The sequence below is a fragment of the Sycon ciliatum genome, chromosome 3 (assembly GCF_964019385.1).
Source record: "Sycon ciliatum chromosome 3, ocSycCili1.1, whole genome shotgun sequence".
Taxonomy (NCBI): Eukaryota; Metazoa; Porifera; class Calcarea; order Leucosolenida; family Sycettidae; genus Sycon; species Sycon ciliatum.
In genome coordinates this window covers 19,557,655-19,578,602 of record NC_088645.1, presented here as the reverse complement: position 1 = coordinate 19,578,602, position 20,948 = coordinate 19,557,655, and the positions used below count along the sequence as shown (strand labels likewise).

The 20,948-nt window shown below is 46.8% G+C and overlaps 2 protein-coding genes across 3 annotated transcripts; one reads left to right on the top strand and one right to left on the bottom strand.

Moving 5' to 3' along the window:
* The first annotated feature begins 6,821 nt into the window (after window positions 1-6,821).
* On the top strand, window positions 6,822-10,115 carry LOC135812907 (uncharacterized). The gene has a single exon (XM_065326126.1). It carries the CDS (start codon window positions 6,822-6,824, stop codon window positions 10,113-10,115), a length of 3,294 nt encoding a protein of 1,097 aa, XP_065182198.1.
* A 1,650-nt stretch (window positions 10,116-11,765) lies between these two features.
* Window positions 11,766-20,705, bottom strand: LOC135812546 (uncharacterized). Of its 2 annotated transcripts, XR_010552846.1 has the most exons (4): window positions 20,383-20,705; window positions 17,793-17,924; window positions 13,850-13,981; window positions 11,766-13,226 (listed from the first exon to the last, which is right to left on the bottom strand). XR_010552846.1 is itself a non-coding variant. In XM_065325876.1 (2 exons), the coding sequence occupies exons 1-2, from the start codon at window positions 20,495-20,497 to the stop codon at window positions 18,430-18,432; spliced, it is 1,329 nt and encodes a 442-aa protein (XP_065181948.1). In that variant the 5' UTR covers window positions 20,498-20,705; the 3' UTR covers window positions 18,392-18,429. The 2 variants fall into 2 exon arrangements, 1 of the variants encoding a protein (XP_065181948.1); XM_065325876.1 differs by lacking the exons at window positions 11,766-13,226; window positions 13,850-13,981; window positions 17,793-17,924 and adding an exon at window positions 18,392-19,643.
* Between the last annotated feature and the right edge of the window lie 243 nt (window positions 20,706-20,948).

Below are 20,948 nucleotides of genomic sequence, written 5' to 3'. Positions count from 1 at the left end.
ATAGTACATGGATACGAGCACTGTGTACCGTTTACTGTCTTCTTGCCAGTGTTTTTGGGCGAGCCTCATGACCTTCATTTGTCCATTACGTATGTTCCTTCTACTTATTAATTTTATGGAAATATTCACTCACTATAACTTCTTGTGATTGCTGGTGCAAATGTAGCCTGCTATGCCGGTTTATTGGTGAGAGCCCACCAGACGTGTAAATCGATATGGATATCTGACCAGATGTTCTTGAACTGGCATGCTGCTTTGACAAGAATTTTGTTTTGATAAGGTTTAGAATTGGGTACTCAATGGCGTGGAGGAACTAATCATGTTTGCGATCAGTATCACCAAGAGTACGGTTCTTCTGTCTGCGCATCACTTCTTGGCTTGAGGATTGTTTGAAAAAAGATGTGCTTGAATAGTAATAATACAGAACTACCCAATGCTGTAGACAGCAAGCTGTCTGAACTACCTTCATTCTGCCTGTGACTACTCACAGGGAAATATTGGTCACAACTACATGTCGCATGTGACTGTTCGCATGGAATCACAACTGTATTCTACCCGTGACCGCTCATAGGGAATGATAGTTTCCACAACAAATCCTGCAGTACGAAGTTCTTCATGAGCAGTCACGAACTGTGTGCCCTACACATGCACATGTATGGTGATTTTTGACTGTCCATGGGGCATTGTGACTGGTCAACTAATTTGTGACTGGTCATGGGGATTTGTGAAAGTTTGACTGGGCACGGGGACCGTGATTGATCTCGGAGCCTTGATGGGTCACTGAGTCCTACATATGCCCACAAAGTTAAGGTGTAAATCACAGCAATGCACTTGAAGTAAGTGAGTAAATTTTCGTGTCCGGTCCCGAAGGGAACTCACAGAAGCGGGCACTTAGGGGTGAAACATTTCACCCTAAAACGAATCGACTACTTTCGTATAATATTCAATGCTATCGACTATATTCAATGCTATCGACTGACTATTGGTTGGTTATCGAGTACAATTTCTGGTAGGCATGGACACAAGCTAAACTTATACAAGCTGTCCAACCAATTGCCTATCACCAGAACATGCAGGGAACGGCGCTTGTTATGGTTCGGCCATGTAATCAGAGAAGGCAGTGACTCGACATCCTACAAAGCTCTAAGACTTTCAATCGTCACCAAAGACATCAAGAAGACCAGGGGACGCCCCGTCACCAGATGGATCGACAACATCAAGAATGACTTAAAGACAATAAACGTTTCCATTGCCGAAGCGGAAGCTATTTCCCAAGACAGGGAAGCTTGGCTCGGCATTGTGAATCAATGTACTAACGTATCATGCTAAATAAATATCTGCGCTTACTTGAATATCCTTTTGGTAAATAACATTCTGTACCGGTACTTAATATTATATTCCTCATGCCTAGGCTCATGGTGGAATCGAGGTAGTTTTTCCCTGCAATAACAGAATGAAGAAGGTGTGTATGTCATGTGTTTCTCGTTTTCTCTAACTCTTTTGCCGACAGATGCGTTAGCCCCATGGGTGATCTCACCCATGGGGTACATGCGAGCTGATATTATTATTATTATTATTAATATTATTATTATTATTATGGACACAAGCACAGACTATTAGTGCAGTATTGCACATGCATGCTTCCCCACCCATGCACAAGCAAACAGAAGCAGTACGTCACAATGTAGGATTCAAACCAGTGCAATGTGAGGGTGATGTTGCACATGTAAAGTGTAGCGGACACGAGAGCTAGTGCAGTCTGTGCAAAGGGTCCGGGTGGCCAACAAATAGAGTCAAACTTCAGAAAGTTGCGACAATATTGCGGGATTCTTAATGGAGAGAAAAGAGGCTTTTGTTAGATGAAGGAGGGCATGTGGTTAATGTTCTAGGTGGAATACAATAGTAAATGTGGTTGAGGTGGAGAGAAGAGTAGGCGTGTGTATGGACTATTGTAGTCGTGTACACTTCCTAAGGTATTGCTAGAACAGCAGGAATCAATAGTTGTTATGAGTGCTGTGGCGAAGGAAAGTGCCAGGCAAATAAAGGTGTTGACAGCTGTTCAGAGGGACAGAGAAAGCGAACTCTCGGAATGCATTCATTACAAAACAATGTGTGAGAGCGGAGCGTGTACAAGTATGCTGTGCATGCAGTGTGTGGTATGTACTAAGGTCAAGAGGTGCAGCGCAGGTCGGTGTAGTGCTAATCAACTGACTGTTGATGTTACAATGTACATGTACATGCATGTAATCTAGTGGAGGTGAAGAGGCGCTACAAATGTATGTGTAAACGTTCAAAAGGACCTACACTGTACATGCGAGGGTCTTTGCATCATTTCTGTGCTCAGCTGTGAATCCTGTGTCAAAAGGTCTACACAGTACATCTTACGAAGGCATGTCTTAGAAAACCTGAACATTCGTGCAAGTCAATCTCTCAGATTTCGCTCAAATTTTGCAGGTAGGTTTGCTTTGGGGTGTAGATCGAAGTTCCAAAGCCCGCGCAAAATCTTTTGAAGGGAGCCATGAAAGTGGCATACCCCTCAATATTGGCCCAATATTGGGACGATTTACAGGTCTAAAAACGACCCACGGCACTCCATACGAGAACAAGCTACGGACAAAATTCCATCAAGCCAAAATTATCTTACCGTAGAAGAGTTCTTAGGGCAGCACCACTTAGCCACGCCGACATTCCAGAAGACGAGGGCCATCATCCCTTGATGCCACAAATGATCGTCTTGAAAATAGCCAAATTACAAGCGCTGATGAAACAGCGAGCTACGTCCTCAATTAGCAAACACTATTCACTTTGTTCTGCAGAGCTGGGAATGGTGTTGAAGTCAAAACTGCTGACTAGACGTCGCGGTGGGGCGAGCTTTCCTGCGCAGGTATGAGTTTGGACGTATTTCGGCATGGTCGAGTGGAAAATTTCAAAAACATTTATTTCAAGAAAACCCTAAAAGAATGTTGGGGGACATGTGCTAGGTGCTAAAAGATGTGTTTCACAATCTGCCGGTGTATAGTGTTGGGAAGGCCGTCGTGGCCATGTGTTTTTTATGATGTATTTACTATTTATTCAATATTTCCCTCAGGATGTGAAATATGAAATGTCTCAGAAATTCAGTTTATATTGGAACGCAATTTCGCGTACATGTAGTGATTTAGCCTACAGTTAGTTCACGAGTTATTTAGTAGATTGTTTGTTTCTTGCGTTGCACAGTGCAAGACAAGAATTTGCACAACTGCACAAGAGTATTGACGTTGACTCTCAAAATGATTCTTGGTCGCATTTTGTTTGTTTCTTCTAAGTTTTGACAAAGGGACATGTATTTTCGTTTTGTCTTTTCTCGCAGTGTTTCCTTTCATTTCTAAGCCGCGACGCCGTCGCGTACTGCGGTACGACGGGTCACGTGCTGCCAACCTACTGCATTCTTTATTCACCAGTTTTCACGGCTACACTGCATGTATTGTATAATGACTCATGATTATTTTTTGCTCTGCGCTGAATCCCGTACTAGTGTAGTGTAGGTTTTTTTCAGAGTTGGTTGGCTTTTCGAGGAGGCTCGGCAAGTTCGGTTCTTCGAAAGGAAGAGAAAGAGTTGTCTTTTTGTTGTTTGCGAAATATCTATTTTACTACCACGAAGTGTTCCCGTTGCGTGTGAGAACCTGCATGACAAATTGTTAGCAGAGGATGGTTGTCAAGTAGTGGTTCCTTCACCAAGCGCAGTGTGGTAGTGAGTAGCATTTCGGGTTTTCACTGGACAACATGGATCTTGAGGAGTGCAAGAAAGCGAAGGCCAATGCCAAGTTCCATGTCACACGAAATCGAAACTTGTTGCTCAGCAGGATCTACGAAGAGGATGCGACCTCGAAAGAGATCAAGAGGTTGTTGGATGACGTGACTGACAGTGTTCACAACGCTGTGGATGTGTGTCTTAAACTGGTAACTCGGTACGCAGAATTAGGACTACCCACAGAAAAAGTGCACGAGGAGATAGAGGTCATCAACGTCGACTACAGCGATGCTGTCAGCAAGACCAGCGACGTGCTGGCAGAAATCAGCAAGAGGCCAAGTCGAGCCAGAACGGGTGAAAGTTCGCCAGCTTCCATCACAAAAGCCAAGAACATAAGATTGGTAAAGGCAATGTTGACGCAGAGCTTGGAGAATCCCAGAGCAAGTGGGAGGATGTTGACACCGCCACACTCTCCTAGCAAGGCCCTTGAGGAAAACAGAACATGTGTGCTGAGAAGAGTCTCAGTCGTTTTGCGAATGTGTCTGCATCCAGTGTCAGCCAGAGTGCGACTGTTGAGGGGACTACCCAGCCGCCTGCCGTTTTCTCGGGAGCACCTCTGGGAGCAAATGCATCGGCACTCCCCCTGGGAACTCCAAGTGGTGACCATCGTGATAGACAGGACGAACCGCCTGGGGCTGACATGACAAGCGTCAGTGACAGCCAGCCAATTGTGTCGTCGTCAAGTGCAACCATGGCAACCAATGTGAGTACAGACAAGTCACGCACAATCAAGGTGTCCTTTCCGGTCTCTTTGTCGTCTGCACCTACGTTACCGTTTACGGCGGAGCTCTTGTCAAAACTTCACCCGGTTGCCATGGCAACCACCAAAACCATGGCAACACCGCTGAACATTGGTCATCAGTCTGCAGGGAGTAACCAACCAAGTGGCATTGCTCAGTCTGGCATGCAGCAAGCACCGGTATATACGGCAGCTTCGGCAAGAAACGTAATCACTGCCCCTAACCGTAGTTCAAGTGGGGTCAGCGTACCACCCAGAGCATTGTCGGCCACGACCATACTCGTGCATTCAGCCCAGACGCAACCAACTCCTGCAGTGCAGCCTCCTCGTGGGACGCAACCAACTCCAGCTGTGCAGCCTCGTGCAGTTGCAAGTCATACTCTCTCGGCTTCTACACCTGCATTTGTGCCGGGATCAGGAAATTTGTATGTTCCACCGCCGACCCATTCTGGACATCCATTCTCATTTGGAACACCACCGGGTTTCTTGTCGGCACCCGACTTCCCGAAGCACGTCTTGCCGAATCAGTCTGGAATAATGTCTACCCCACCAGCGACCCAACCGGTCATGCAACAAATACCAGTTGGTCAGCCAGGTCACGCGTCAAACCGTGAAGATTATGGTCTTGTGCAGCCGAGCAGTCTTCCAGTTGCCATGACATCGCCGAGTGGTCTACCTGTGCAAGCGAGTAGTTCTGGTAGAATCGAATTGTACCGACATTTAGAGAAAGTGTCAATTCCAACGTTCAAGGGCGACAAGCGGCAATATGAGACGTGGAAGGCGGCGTTTGAGATGTGCATTGGCTGCGCTAACATTCCGGATGGGCTGAAGTTATTGCAGCTTCGAAAATATCTCGCGGGCGATGCACTACGGTCTATCGACACTCTTGGCTACTCGGCCGAGGCGTATGAGGCAGCACGACGTAGGCTGGAACGCAAGTTCGGTGGTCAGCGACGTCTAGTTGCAGTGCATCTAGAAGCCCTTGAGAAGTTCCCAGCGATGAGATCTGCAAACGCCCAGGAGTTGGAGCGTTTTGCGGAGCTACTCGATGTCGCTGTGGTGAATTTGAAGGCGAGTGGTCAGACACAGGAGTTGGCTAACGGGACATTTTATGTCCGGCTAACACAGAAGCTGGGGGTGTCTCTTCTGCTGAGCTACCAGAAGTGGATACATCAGACAAGCACCTCTCAATCTGTCGAAGCGCTTCTGCAATGGGTGGAGCTGGAAAGCGAGTTCCAAGTACGAGCCCAGGAGACGATCCAAGGTATCTCCACGGCAACTCCAGTAGGGTCCACTCAAACAGCAAAGAGTCACCCCCTGAAGGGCCAGGCCAGTCATGGTGGAGTAAAGCATCAGGCATTCTTCGCTGACAAGCCCAAGAAGGCCCAGAGCAGCAGCAGTTGCCCGATCTGCACGAAGATCCATCCCGTTTGGAAATGCCTAGAGTATCGGAAGCTGTCAATTGCAGAGCGTTTGCAGAAGGCCCGGACGCTCAAGCTTTGCTACCGTTGCCTAAACTCTGCTCATTTGGGAAATAACTGTCGCAGGTTGCAGCCCTGTGGTGCAGATGGTTGTACAGAGACCCACAACGCGTTGCTGCACGGAAAGTCTAGTACTACTACAGACTCGAATGGAGCCTCACAGAAGCCAGTGCTCCAGGCTAGCGCCTCCACGGAGGGGGGTGACACCAGTTCCATGGCCACTCATATGAGTAGTGTCGGCGTTAGAGCTGTCGCACTGCGAACCGTTCCCGTCATACTTCGCCACGGCGACAAGAATGTCACGGTCAACGCGCTGCTTGACGACGGCAGCACGCAGTCTTACCTTAATTGCGACGTTGCGGCACAGCTAGAGCTTAGCGTTCCCACACAAGAAGTGTCAGTGAGCACGCTGAACGGCCGCATCGAGACCCTAGAGACCATGCCAGTCGACTGCCACATCGAGAGTCTGGATGGCAGATTTATCACACAGTTCTCTGCTCTGACTGCCAAGAATGTCACCGGTAACCTTACACCTCATGATTGGTCGGTAGATCAGACACGGTATCCGCACCTCAACGGCATTGAGTTTCCGCAATGCCAGAAGAAGCGAGTAGAGGCGCTGATCGGCCTTGACCACGCTAGTCTCCACAGGTGCATGGAGGAAGTCTATGGTGAGGCTCATGAGCCATTCGCACGCAGAACGCCACTCGGGTGGACATGCGTTGGCAGGAGCACCAGACCGTAACAGACGACAAATTTCACCCGCACATACTTCGGAAAGGACGTCGACCTGAATGCACTGGTGAGAAGGATGTGGGAGGTGGAGGAACTTCCCCAGTCGTACAAATTCTGTGCAGATGATCAAGCCGTTTTTGATCAGACGGTCCAGTCGATGACCTACAAGAACGGAAGATACCAGGTTTCGGAGCCGTGGATCAAGAGACCACCTCCGGACAACTACAGTCGAGAAACTGCAATGAAGCGGCTCATCGCAGCAGAGAGACGCCTGGAGAAGGAGCCAGACGTCGCTGAGGAATACCGAACCGTGATTCGCCGTCACTTAGAACAAGGGTATATCAGCAAGATCAGCAACGCAAGTGATGGCGACGGCTGGTATCTGCCGCACTTTGCTGTTGTACGACCTGGGGCTACATCCACAAAGGTGCGTGTGGTCTTTGATGCAGCAGCAAAGACGAAAGGCAAGTGTCTGAATGACTACATCAGCACTGGGCCCAAACTACAACGGGACCTCACCGACGTTCTCCTGAGGTTTCGGCGACACCCAAATGCACTGGTAGCCGACGTGGCAGAGATGTATCTACAAATCGAGTTGGAAGAGGATGACCGACAGTTCCATCGATTTCTTTGGCGAGAAGATACGGAGGACCAACCGGCCGTTTACCAGTACAATAGAGTGGTGTTCGGGATCAATGCATCTCCATTCTTAGCTCAACTGGTCTCGCAAGAGCATGCGCGGCGGAACCAGGAGGAGTTTCCTATGGCAGCAGAAACCGTGTTGAAGTCCACGTACATGGACGATTCAATGGACTCGACAAAGTCAACAGAGCTAGCGATTCAGCTGTACCACGAGCTTACGGCGCTGTGGGGTCTCGCTGGAATGCATGTGCGAAAATGGATTTCCAACAATGTTGAGGTGCTCGCCGAAGTCCCCGAGGAGGACCGAGCCAAGGAAGTGGACCTCGCTAGTGGAATCCTGCCGACGACCAAGACTCTCGGAGTTAAGTGGCGAGCAGAGGAAGACGAGTTCCTGATTCATGTCAAGCCGCCATTAGACATTGTCACCAAGAGAGCGTTCTTGAAGAACCTAGCCACATTGTTTGATCCGATCGGATTCGTACTGCCATTCACCATAGTTGGTCGGATGTTGTTCCAGAAGATGTGGCTAGCAGGTGCTGACTGGGACGACTCTCTGCCGCCAGAGCTAGGCGCAGAGGCGCAAAAGTGGTGTGCCGACATGGATGCACTCCAGGATGTCCGAGTTCACCGGTGTCTTCAACGCGATGAAGAGGTGGTGGAGACTAAGCGACATGTATTCTGCGATGCCTCGCAAGATGCATATGGAGCAGTCGCTTATCTCTGTCATGTGTACCAGGATGGTACGAGGTCCAGTCGATTCGTCATGGCTCGAGCCAAAGTGGCACCGTTATCAGCTGTTAGCATCCCCCGACTCGAGCTAATGGGAGCAGTCATCGGATGTCGTCTTGGTGTGTCCGTAGCCAAGACACTCGCCATCGCAATGGAGAATGTCGTGTTCTGGAGTGACAGCATGGATGTCCTGTGGTGGATAAGGAACAGCAGCCGGGTCTTCAAGCCATTCGTGGCCAACCGCGTCGGTGGGATCCAGGCTTCTTCCTCGCCTAGTCAGTGGTTCTACGTTCCGACGGCGGTGAATCCAGCTGACATCCTGTCACGAGGAACATCAAGCGCTACTATCGCGATGAATGTGCTGTGGTGGAACGGTCCGTCATATCTCGTTCAGAGCATCGAAGAACGGCCACAGCAGCCCGAGAGATTCAACGTTCCAGCTGCACCAGAGGTCCGCACGAAAGCCAAACCACCCGAAGAAGGTCAGCAACACCACCAAGTGACATGTGTGTCTTTCCTCTCGATGAGCGAGTGGGTTCTGGCGCCTGAACGATTCTCTTCGCTTCAGCGGCTGGTCCGCTTGACGGCGTGGGTGCTGCGCTTTTCTTCAAACTGCCGAATCCCAGCCACGCAGAGACAGTATGGTCAGCTGACGGTCGAGGAGGTCGAGAACAGCCTCCAGGCCATTATTCGGTCAAGCCAGAAGGACGCCTTTGCTGAATATTCGTCACTGCAGAAGGGCAAACCATTACCGGCAACCAGTCCACTGAGCAGCCTGACCCCGTTCTTGGATGAAGTTGGTGTGATGAGAATGACAGGACGGCTCCAAGAGGCACAGTATCTCAGTCAAGACGCCAAGCACCCGATCATCTTGCCGCGGTCTTGCTGGATAACACAGCTAGTGATCAGAGACCAGCATGAGGCAGACCATCACGTCGCAGGTACAGCTCACACTATGGCAGTCCTCATGAGGAAATATTGGATCGTGGCGATTCGAGAAGCCATCCGGGAGTACGAACGTTCCTGTGTGAAATGTCAATTTCGTAAAGCACAACCAGCCACGCAGATCATGGCACCATTGCCCAAGATCCGGTTGAAGGAGCCTCTCCACGCTTTCAGTCGCGTGGCCGTAGACTTTGCTGGACCATTCGCAACAGTACAGGGTCTAGGGCAACGACGAGCTAAGCGGTACTTGTGCGTCTTCACCTGCTGTCTTTGTCGTGCTGTGCATCTGGAAATGGCCACAGGTTTGGATACCGACAGCTTTCTGAACGCCTTTCAACGAATGTGCAACCGCCGTGGTGTTCCTGCTGAAGTGCTCTCGGACAATGGAACGAACTTCGTCGGGGCTAATCGTGAGCTATCGGAGATTTTCACCGAGCAGGAGCAACACGTCCTGGAGCACAGCGCTACCATGAAGAGGATCAAGTGGCATTTCATCCCTGCCCAGACACCACACTTTGGAGGCGTTCACGAAAGTATGGTAAAAGCAGCAAAGAAGGCTATTTACCATGTTCTACAGCAGGCATCAATCACCGATGAGGAGCTGCGAACAGCATGCTGCAGCGCAGAGGCGCTACTCAACTCTCGTCCAATTGTTCCTCCCTCTAGTGACAGCCGCGACGACTTGCCACTCACACCGAATCACTTCCTGGTTGGACGCATTGAGCACTATCATCCTGCCGTCGAGTCACCGTGTCTTCGGCGCCGCTGGCAACACGTCCAAATGCTTGTATCCCATGTCTGGCGAAGGTGGATGCAGGAGTGGATACCAGCCCTGAATCGTCGCTCCAAGTGGTGGAAAGAGTACCCGGATCTCAGTGTCGGTGACATCGTCCTCGTTGTGTCAGCTGATACCCCCCGTGGCAGGTGGCCTCTTGGACGGGTGTTGGAGGTCTACCCTGGTTCTGACGGCAGAGTGCGTGTCGCTAAGCTCCAGGTCGGAGGCAAGCAGGTAACCAGGTCAGTTGTACGGCTATGTCCGGTTGTGAAAGGCTGACAGTCCGTACGCACGTTTTAGATGGACTTATCGCAATTTTTAGTCAGTTCGATCTCTTTTCTTATTTTACTCATTCTTTGATAAGGATGTATCAAGGGGGTATGTTGGGAAGGCCGTCGTGGCCATGTGTTTTTTTATGATGTATTTACTATTTTAATAATGCAATGAATATAACTAAATGCGCACTCATATCACAACCATGGGGACGAATCATGTATTCCAGAACGTTTTCTTGTCACAATTATCAATGGAATTCGTGACTAAAGAGAATGATGAAACTACAATAGGATTTATACACTTGCAGTTACCTGTGCAAATTGTTCCTAGGTTTGTGCTATTTTTCTTACTATGCTTGTATCCTCGCTGTTCCACTGCAAGTGTATACATCCTATTGTAGTTTCATCATTCTCTTTAGTCACGAATTCCATTGATAATTGTGACAAGAAAACGTTCTGGAATACATGATTCGTCCCCATGGTTGTGATATGAGTGCGCATTTAGTTATATTCATTGCATTATTAAGATTATTGTCTCCACGTCGCCTTTTTACATATTTACTATTTATTCAATATTTCCCTCAGGATGTGAAATATGAAATGTCTCAGAAATTCAGTTTATTTAGGAACGCAATTTCGCGTACATGTAGTGATTTAGCCTACAGTTAGTTCACGAGTTATTTAGTAGGTTGTTTGTTTCTTGCGTTGCACAGTGCAAGACAAGAATTTGCACAACTGCACAAGAGTATTGACGTTGACTCTCAAAATGATTCTTGGTCGCATTTTGTTTGTTTCTTCTAAGTTTTGACAAAGGGACATGTATTTTCGTTTTGTCTTTTCTCGCAGTGTTTCCTTTCATTTCTAAGCCGCGACGCCGTCGCGTACTGCGGTACGACGGGTCACGTGCTGCCAACCTACTGCATTCTTTATTCACCAGTTTTCACGGCTACACTGCATGTATTGTATAATGACTCATGATTATTTTTTGCTCTGCGCTGAATCCCGTACTAGTGTAGTGTAGGTTTTTTTCAGAGTTGGTTGGCTTTTCGAGGAGGCCCGGCAAGTTCGGTTCTTCGAAAGGAAGAGAAAGAGTTGTCTTTTTGTTGTTTGCGAAATATCTATTTTACTACCACGAAGTGTTCCCGTTGCGTGTGAGAACCTGCATGACATATAGTGTTTGCTTAGTGAGGACGAAGCTCGCTGTGTTATCAGCGCTTGTAATTTGGCAATCTTCAAGACGATCATTTCTGGCGTCGAGGGATGATGGTCCTCGGCTTCTGGGATGCTGACGTGGCTAAGCAGTGCTACTCCAAGAACTCCACTAAGGTGATGTAATGTTGGCTTGATGGAGTTTTGTTGGTAGCTTGTTCTTGTACGCTGTGGCGTGGTTCGTTTGTTGTCTCATGAATCATGTGATTTTTCCACAATTGTGAGGGGTATCCCAATTTCAAAGTTCGCTTCAGAAACTTTTCCGCGGGCTTTGCATAGTCGATCTACACCCCAAAGGAAACTTTCCTGCAACATTTGAGCGAAATCTGAGAGATCGACTTGCACAAATGTTCTGGTTTTTTCAGACATGCTCTCTTAATTAAGTTAAAGAAGCAAGGTGTCAAAAGATGTTTGCTCAACACACAGAACTCATTCTTGCGATGGTACCCGAGGGGAGTGCCAGAACATCATTCTTTCTGATGGAAAGCAGACTAAAGTGAAGTTGAAACTTCAAAATTCGATACAGTTGAGCGCTTGTGTGGACGAGGAGCTATTACGGGTAGGGGTGGATTCAACCAAGAATAGAAGAGCACAGCAAGCATGATATAAGAGAGATGAAAAAATGAGGCAAGAAGGTCAGTAAGCCCTTGAAGCAATAGCACCCTGATGACCACAAGATATCGTGGAAATTCATATCGCTGCAAATCCTTTGTGAATATTACCTGCTAAAATAGCCCGAAAGGAGGCGTGAACTACCTTTATAAAATGAACACACTTCAAATAATATCAAATACATATACATGTATACTGTATTAACATTATCTAAAAGGGAGACCAGACCGAATAAAAACAATTAAAAACGAAGGCGTCGTGCAGGCTGTTAAAAACGTATTGATTTCATGTTTCGAACCTGGTCACACTCAAAACATTGTTTTATTGTTTAACTAAATACACAACTTACTGGCAGGCACATGAGGCTAGCATGGGGTGAGATGGTGCTGGTGGGGCTTGCCATGCTCAACCGACCAGAGGTCTCGGCATCTTCACATGGCAGGCGCACCAAATTCGGGAGGAAGCATCAGCATGAGGGGATAAAAGCACGGGGGAAAATGGAAGATTTAGAATGAAAGAGAGGATCTAATTTTGGAACACAGCAGAAAATAGCGAATAATCAAACAGATAATAGGAGTGAAAGGAGAGTGTCAAATGAAGGGTGCAATAGGGTAGCTCAGTGGAGATTGGCTACTCAGGATTGGCGACAATTAGGCTTTGGGTGGCCGAAGCAGGAGCATAATCCCGGAGGAGGCTACATACCATGTGTTTTAGAGCTAGACTAGTTCGGCTAGCTAAAACCGACAAGACCCAACGCTCAGAGTGACATACATGTATGTTGTTTTGTATGCATGTTGCATAATGTTAAGATCTACAAAATTATGAGAAAACATGCCGAATAGAAGGGTGAGAATGATTGTTGGGAAGTATGAATAGTTTTCAAAAAGAACTTTGAAGTATGAAAAATATTCATACTTTACAAGCATAGTTACAATACACATGCACATGTACAATGTACACCAAACGTCACTATGCTATCAGTGCACGTGAAGATCCATGTAGAGCTTCTGCTTCTGAGCAATGATGCATAGAGATTACTGTATAGTATCATACAGAGAAGGATCTTGTCGAACTCCAGACGTCGTTGTCCCATAGGCGTCATTCCCTGTTAGGGATAGGGCGTTACTGCCAGCTGTTCCCACCGTGTTCTGTAAAGCAGCAGTTTGAACTCTCATGTGGGCTGCTTTCGTATATTTTCTCTTCAGCTGAGCTATCAGAATTGAGATCGTGAGCCCAGAGACGACTACCACAAGACTGATGGAGATGGCGAAGGTCACAATGGAGACGAATCCACCTTTAATTAATTGATCATTTGTGTCAAAGTTGGTTGCGTTTGAGTGACGGGTTCGTGAATATACACGCAAAGCAAAGACAGGAGAAAATTACAGTGCGCACATTGACTTGAACAGGAGGCGTGGAGACAAGAATCCAAGTGTAATGGTAGAGAAAGTGTGCATGCAGTCACACCATGGCATGATTTTGATGTTCTTGTGTCATGGTATGCCTGTGTGTACACCTCTTTTTAGCGTTACACACATAGAATATCAATAGTGACGGGGAAAGCAGGTAGTGAACTAGGCACAAATGGAACAAGGTGTAATCCGATATTCGAAACCCTTCTACAAATCTGGGGGAATTGAGTTCACAACTTCTTCCGAAATACCCCACGGTCTGAAACGATGAACATACACGGCCCCTATTGCAACATCTGCTAATCACAGCCCAATACATCGAAATGTCACTATGCATTACTTTAATAAAAGATCAGGGCACCCCGTCTTGGGGACTGTCCTAGTAAATTTGAATAGAATTCTCTTCGCATCGGCCTATGTTTTCACTGAGTCTTGGGATGTTGCAATAAATTATTAGTTAAATAGTTCATGCATTTGTGAATAGGGACTTGTCGAAATTACTCACCGTCACATTGCGACCCAGCATATCCAGGAAGACAGGGACAATGGTATGAGCCGTTCAAATTCTGGCATTGTCTGTTGTCACTATTGACCATTTCGTTGCAGTTGTGTTTGCCATTTTGACATTCATCAATGTCTAGATGCCCATTAGATTAAAACCCGTTGCAATGTGTTCGGTACACATGTCCGCATGCCCCACCAAGCACAAATGTCAACATGAGCAGGCATAACACACAGAATCAGACGAACACACCGCTGAACCTTTACTAGTAAAATGTCATCGTATGGAGACCCTGGCCTTTTCTCAATGTGACACGGACAGATGTGCATACATGCAGACAGACAAACGGCAGGAAACACAGACAGACAAAGAGACACATACACTCAAATCATCAACACTGCTAGAACAAAGTAGTATCAAAAAGTATTCTTTTTCGACCAAAGAGTGGTATATTTGATTAATAAAGATAGAAATAATATACCACTCTTTTGAACTTAGATGTTGCGACTTCGGCGGTAATAGTCATGAAGTTGTCTTTGGTCTAAAAAGAATACTTTTTGATATTACAATGAGAGTGGATAATCAACGGCTTGTCCACCATCTCTTTGACTGCTCAATGTGTAGTGCAGGCATGCTTTCTGCCCATCTGGTTACTTTGAATCAAGGTGTTTAGGTCGGTGAGAAACTTTGGCCGATCTCGAAATGAAACTTCTGGCCGATATTCAACTTTGGCAGATTGGAGTTTGCAAAAAGACATCGATCGGAAGCTGGTGCTCTCAAATGTAGCAATGGCTCAATTATGCATCATTTGCCTCTATGACATACTTTGGACTGACATTTACTTTGGCCCGTTGGTACCAAACGGCAAAATCAGCGGAATTAAATCGCCAGCGAACATCAGTTGATTTAGAGTAATACTTTCTTGGAAGCAGCGATTAGGACACACTCCAGTATATTTTGCCTTCCTTCAAAGTGGCAATGTGAAACGTGAGAATTCCATTTACATTGTCTTCTTCACCTTCCTTTCAGAGTGTATCTCGCTCACGAGGATGCATTTTTCTGATCTTTGGTGTTGTCAATGCAATTCTACGTGTCATCCTTGTATAGCGCAGGATTATTTTACGAAATATGATATGCCAGATACAGTAAACCATAAAATGGCAACGACACCGCTAATGACAGCCAAGGCCGCCACCAAAATCAGAATAATCCATGTGAATATGCAGTGCCTAAAGGTGGAGGTGAGGGAGCAGCAGGGCTGGAACAACCAATAAAAAGAAAGGACGTGAAAGGATGCACGTTGTTGCTTGGAGTTGAAGAGTTGTTCGCCGCACTGGGCATTCATGTCGCCGCGAAGATCCTAGTTGTAGCATCATTGCGGTGGGCCACACGTTCCACTCCATTGTCACCGATGCGGACTGTTCTGAAAAGCTCTGCACCCCGCAAGGTCCCGCTGGACCTGTGACCTTGACCTAACCTGATCCTGTGACTCCTGCGGACGTCCGACGTCTCCTTGACAATTTGTATGCGCGTAAAGCCACAGGTTGTGACGGCAAACCGGGCTCTCTGCTACAGCATTGTGCTGACTTGTTGGCATATTCTCTTGCTGTGCTTTTCTGCAACTCGCTGAGGACTGGAACCATTCCATCTGGATTTATATTGGCGTCTGTTGTGCCACTGAACAAGGCCCCAACTCCTAACCAACTATAGACCTGTATCCTTTATCGCAATAGTACCAAGTTGCTGAAGAGAATAGTACAACACCAGCTTTTTCGTCATTTGGACTTGAGCAAGGCACTACCCAAAACACAATTTGCTCTCCGCAAGAAATGTTCTACGGAAAATGCTGATGTACAATCTACGAGAGACAGTGGCAAGATCACAAGGCTGTGCCAACTAGAAAATTCGAAGGCTTTAGTGATGAAGGGCGCCACTACAATTTGATCCGAGACCTTGCTGTTGTAATTTCTGGAATTGCCCTCAATGTGGTCGACGACTACTTGTCCGGCCGCTAGCAGCAGATCTTCCTCTCCCCTTCAATCAGCTCTGCTCTGGCTTGCACCAGCGGGATGCCCACCGGTCCTGTTCTATAGTCTGGCCTCTTCAGTATATAGACACGAGATGTCGGTTTCCTTGCATGTGCCAAGTGTACAATTTCCAGATGATATAGCCATGTACGACCCCCAGATCTCAGCGGCTGAAGCGTCCAGAACCCTCACCACAGCAGAAACTGCTCTGGCCGATTGGCCGAAGTCTCGAGGCCTCATCTTGAACGCCGACAAGACGAAGGTTCTGACTATCAATCCACACAATAATGTACCGGAGATAACAGTCAAAAGCGGCGAGTGTCTCCTCCCTTCAGCATCTTCTGCGCGCTACCTCGGCGTTCACCTTGCCAATTGCCTAAATTGGGACACCCATGTTAACTATGACTGTGGTCACCAAGGTTGCCAAGACAATTGGTGCCCTGTGGCGCCCTTGCCGATGCCTATCAAGACGCTCTCGTCAGGTGTCTGCGAAGGTGGTCATTATGACCGACCTGTTTTATGGCTATTATCAACCGCAATGCGAGAGGATCAGGTGGAAGGACTACAAACCGCACGAAACAGTGCCATTCGCTGTATCGAAGGCAAAACGCCTCGGACAGCCATGCAGTCGCTGATCACTACTCCCTGCTCACTTCCTGTACCCTGTCAGTCTGCTATAGCGGCAGAAATATTAATGACCATCTGGCGATGAGTTCACACCCGCACGAGCCCTGCGCTCGCCCAGCTTCTGACTCCGCACAAGGCACCCCTGCCTTCCCATCAGCAGTCAAATGGCCTACAAAGCCAGGCAAACCGTATCCCCGCCGGTTAGCTGAGATTTTCTGTTGCTAGTGCTCTGCTGTGGATCGCTCTATCTCTGGTGAGGTCGGCACAATTACCCTGCTACCTGAGTTGAAACATGCACGTGTACCACACGCCTGTAGGGGGCAGTTCGAGATACTGCTGATCGCTCTGCTCTCCTTCCCCGAGCAGTTCAGTAATACTCACATAGTATCACAGATACATCGTATTCTTCCGCCACCCCCCACCCCCCCCCACCCCCTCCCCCGTGTACTCGAGATTATGAGTTTCCTAATCTCTTGCTATGTGCTTCCAGTGACTTTACTAAGTTCTTCCATATCAACTTCAAGGCTAATCATTTTCAATCATTTTACTGGGTCGTCATTCAGTTTGAATGTGCGAAGCAAAATAAAAAAAAACAATCAACCAACCGCACCGGAAATGGAGCGGCGGTAATCTTAGGATGGTGAAATGCAACAACTGGCAGCATTCCCGGAGCACAAAGTTCAATCAAATGCAACTGAAGAGGCGTGAATTTCATCCACAAACTGAATATCAATAAGCGATTGGTTCCAGTTTGAATGGTTGCAGGGGACCAAAACAAAATCGCCTCGATCGTCCTGCCCTTCCTTTTCTTCACCGCACCATTTCTGTTTCAAAAAAAAAAACTCATTAAAGATAAAAAGAGAAGGATAAAATGGCACCAGTTATGAATAACTGTCCACTAACGTCACCAGATCTTTATAGCTCGTGCGACAAGAAGGGATGACGCTGTCAAACAGTACTGAGACATTCAACAACCTGACTCCTAACTCTAACACTTATCTTCTGGCAGACTCAAATCGATAACCTTTCAACTTGGAAGGCTGAGTTTACGAAAGGTCCAAGACTGGAAGGACAGCTCAACGAAGAAGAGTCCAGGCAAAGGCCCGAAGCAACGAAGAATTTTCTATCCCGTCAACTTAAGAAAAATTTCTACAAAGATTGCTGCAAGTTGCACGATGATGACAAAACTGAGTTAACAAGACAATTTGAAATACAGGGCTCACTACAACTCGACGACGCAAATGATGAATCGGTTAAATTGGCGGAAGAAATCTGAAGATCATGCAGCTTACCTATGCATGTAGAACCTGTAAATCCGTCCAGGCATCGGCAGTAATACGACCCCACAGTATTCACACATTTTCTGTTTCCAGGATTAGCCATTCCACGACAGGCATACGCGCCATTGGCACATTCGTTTATATCTGAATGAAAAGCATCGTAAAGTACCAGTATGTTGGATTTTTGAAATCTATTACTGACAGTGTAGAAGATAGTAAAGAACTGGGTAACTAAATCTTTAAGGTTGCGCATGACATCTATTCAAAAATGGGATTCGTCATGACGATATATTTCAATTAAATTAATTAAACAGATAATAGGAGTGAAAGTAGAGTGTCAAATGAAGGGTGCAATAGGGTAGCGCAGTGGAGATTTGCTACTCAGGATTGGGGTCAATTAGACTTTGGGTGGGAGAAGCAGGAGCATAATCCCGGAGGAGGCTACATACCATGTATTTTAGAGCTACACTAGTTCGGCTAGCTAAAAGTATTGGGCTTCACCGACAAAACCCTACGCTCAGAGTGACATACATGTATGTTTGAGATCTACAAAATGATGAGAAAACATGCCGAATAGAAGGGTGAGAATGATTGTTGGGAAGTATGAATAGTTTTCAAAACGAACTTTGAAGGATGAAGAATATTCATACTAGATGTTAGGATCAGTGTCTGTATCAGGCTGGTCAGCCCCTTGATTGGAGACTGTGTCCTGTGGGTTCATGTAATCGCCCTGACTATCCTTCAACACTTTGAATACCCGATATGGCAGAGGCTTTGGAACCTGAGATGGAGACACACATCTTTGGGTGTCTGATTCGACCGGCATCGATGTGGCTGCAAGGGATAGGCGAGATGACTGCGGGTTGGTGCTGGTAATGGTGGTGGTGGTGGTTGTGGTATCGCGGCATACTACTGGTGTTGCGTCACTCAGACCACAGCGTTGTTCGCGCTCCACATCATCTTGATCGATAGACTTCTCCAGGTTTTGTACGTCGGATTGTGCGGACTTCGATAAGACGCTAAGTGATGTTACATCCGTAGCACGACATATAGGGTCGATGTAAATTGAAGTGCGGGGTGCTTCGTTAGGCTTAGAAGCCGTGCACTGCTCTGCCTTTTCGTAAAGTCTGCAAACATCTGTCGTATTCCCCTTGTGAGGAACTGAGTAGCAGACAGTCAGAGCTGACCTTTCTTCACATCCGGCTGCCTGTGTTTCGTTGTTTGCCGGATTTGACTGGACGTCCTGCGCTGGTTGATCAAACATTGACTGGACACTAGCGTATGGCTCACCAGCATCTTTCTGCCTCGTTTCCGTATTCACATAACTCATCGGAGCAGCACCATCACAGGTAGCGTACATGAACGACTCATTATCTGTAACACGGTCATTACGAGCACCAGGAGGTGTCTGGGGACGGTTGGTTGGATTGCCGTAACCAGGTCCAACAGACGAATACAGCCCGGGATCCCTCAGTTCGGCCGCAGGACTCTGGTAAACGCGGTCAGTACCATCGTGATTCTGGTAAAACTGATTTCTCGGCTCTGGCAGATTTTTGGGGCCGGTTGTTCTACGAACAGCAATAATCCACGGATGACTGCTCTTAGAGAGAAAGATTCCTGACCTTACTAATAACAGCAGAATAAAAACGCCTAGCAGAACAGCCAGTAAAACCAAGGGAATAACAATGCTGGTAACTAAACTCAATCCACTTGAGTCACTGTCAATCTTTGCAATCTTGCTTGTTGACTCCACTAAGGGAGCGGTCGTAAATGAAGTTTGTATTGTTGAGGCACGGCTAGAAGGTACATTTGTCGTTATTGCAGTATTGGTGACCGAGCTGGGTGAAACAAACGTTGGAACAACTGCAGAGAACAAACACCCAGCATTATGAAGAGACGGAGTGTTTAAACAAATTGTATGAGGCGACTGCAAAATAATTGACTTCAAAAGCTTTGTTTCCACACAAATTTCTTTTAAAAAGCAGTCATCGCAAAGGTACTTTTCTAGACAGCGTTGCTTGCACCTGGTGTGCTGAATACGTCAATGAGAATGATAACCAGACTCTTTCTCATGTTTCCATGGCCATATAGAGGCAGTTGGTGTCCATCGTGGAAACAGGCAACATATTCTTTCCACGATATTCTTGAGCAGGTCTGAGGTGAAAAGCAGTGATGCAACAACAGATGTTTTCTGGAATAAATATGTCATGGAATATTGCTTTGGCGAACAAACGAATATACGGTATTCTTGTGAAGTGGCTCAGTCACTTCAATCAGTCAAACCCAACAGTCATGTCCTCCACAGAAAACCTGGATAGTAAATATTCACTGGTGAAAGAGAAAATCTGGCCAAAGAACAAGCTTCACAGCTCTAAGAACATATTTCGTCTCTCTTATCGTAAGCACTACAGAGGATTCATGGTGGGAGCTGCATAATACAGCGACGCAACACAAATGTTCGAGTGACAGAGTACTCCAATGCTACTGGCTGCATTCGAATTTTCTTTTTGGTGTAGGTATCCTAGAATATTCCGAATATGCGAATATACCTTTGCATCACTGGTAAAAAGGAGTTGGGAAACACCATATTTCAAAGCCTTACCGTGTCCAAAGATGACCAGTCCTTTTACTCTATTGTGGTCGACTGGGTACAATTGACAATGAGATATCCCTGGGGAAATCGTGATCAGTAACTTGCTGGTGTTAGATCTCTTCATGAAACTGTGAAGCGATTGAGAAGCAGATTTCGTCAGGCTAACGTTTCTAGAATGCCAGTGAGTTGTCAGTGGATCTGGAAATTGAATTATTTCAAGAACTCTGTTATCACTTCCGTAACTCACTGATACAGAGCATGTTCCGTAGTACCGAAGAGAAATCGCTTCGAAGGATATATCGCATGGTGATTTGAAAATGAACAGTTTCTTGTAAAGGATTCCATCATCAACCCGGAGTCTTAGAGACTCAGGGTCAGTCGCTGGCTGGACGTATACAGTATTGCCATAGACATGTATTTTTCCATCTTCTGGTTGGCAGTTTTGTAATATTGCACCAAGCGATCCAGACAAACACAGATCTGCAACCAACATACAATAATGCAAAGGAGCGAGTCAGAAGCACAAGCGTTAGAGACGAATCTAGCGCTGTCATATACTATGGACCAAAATTCAC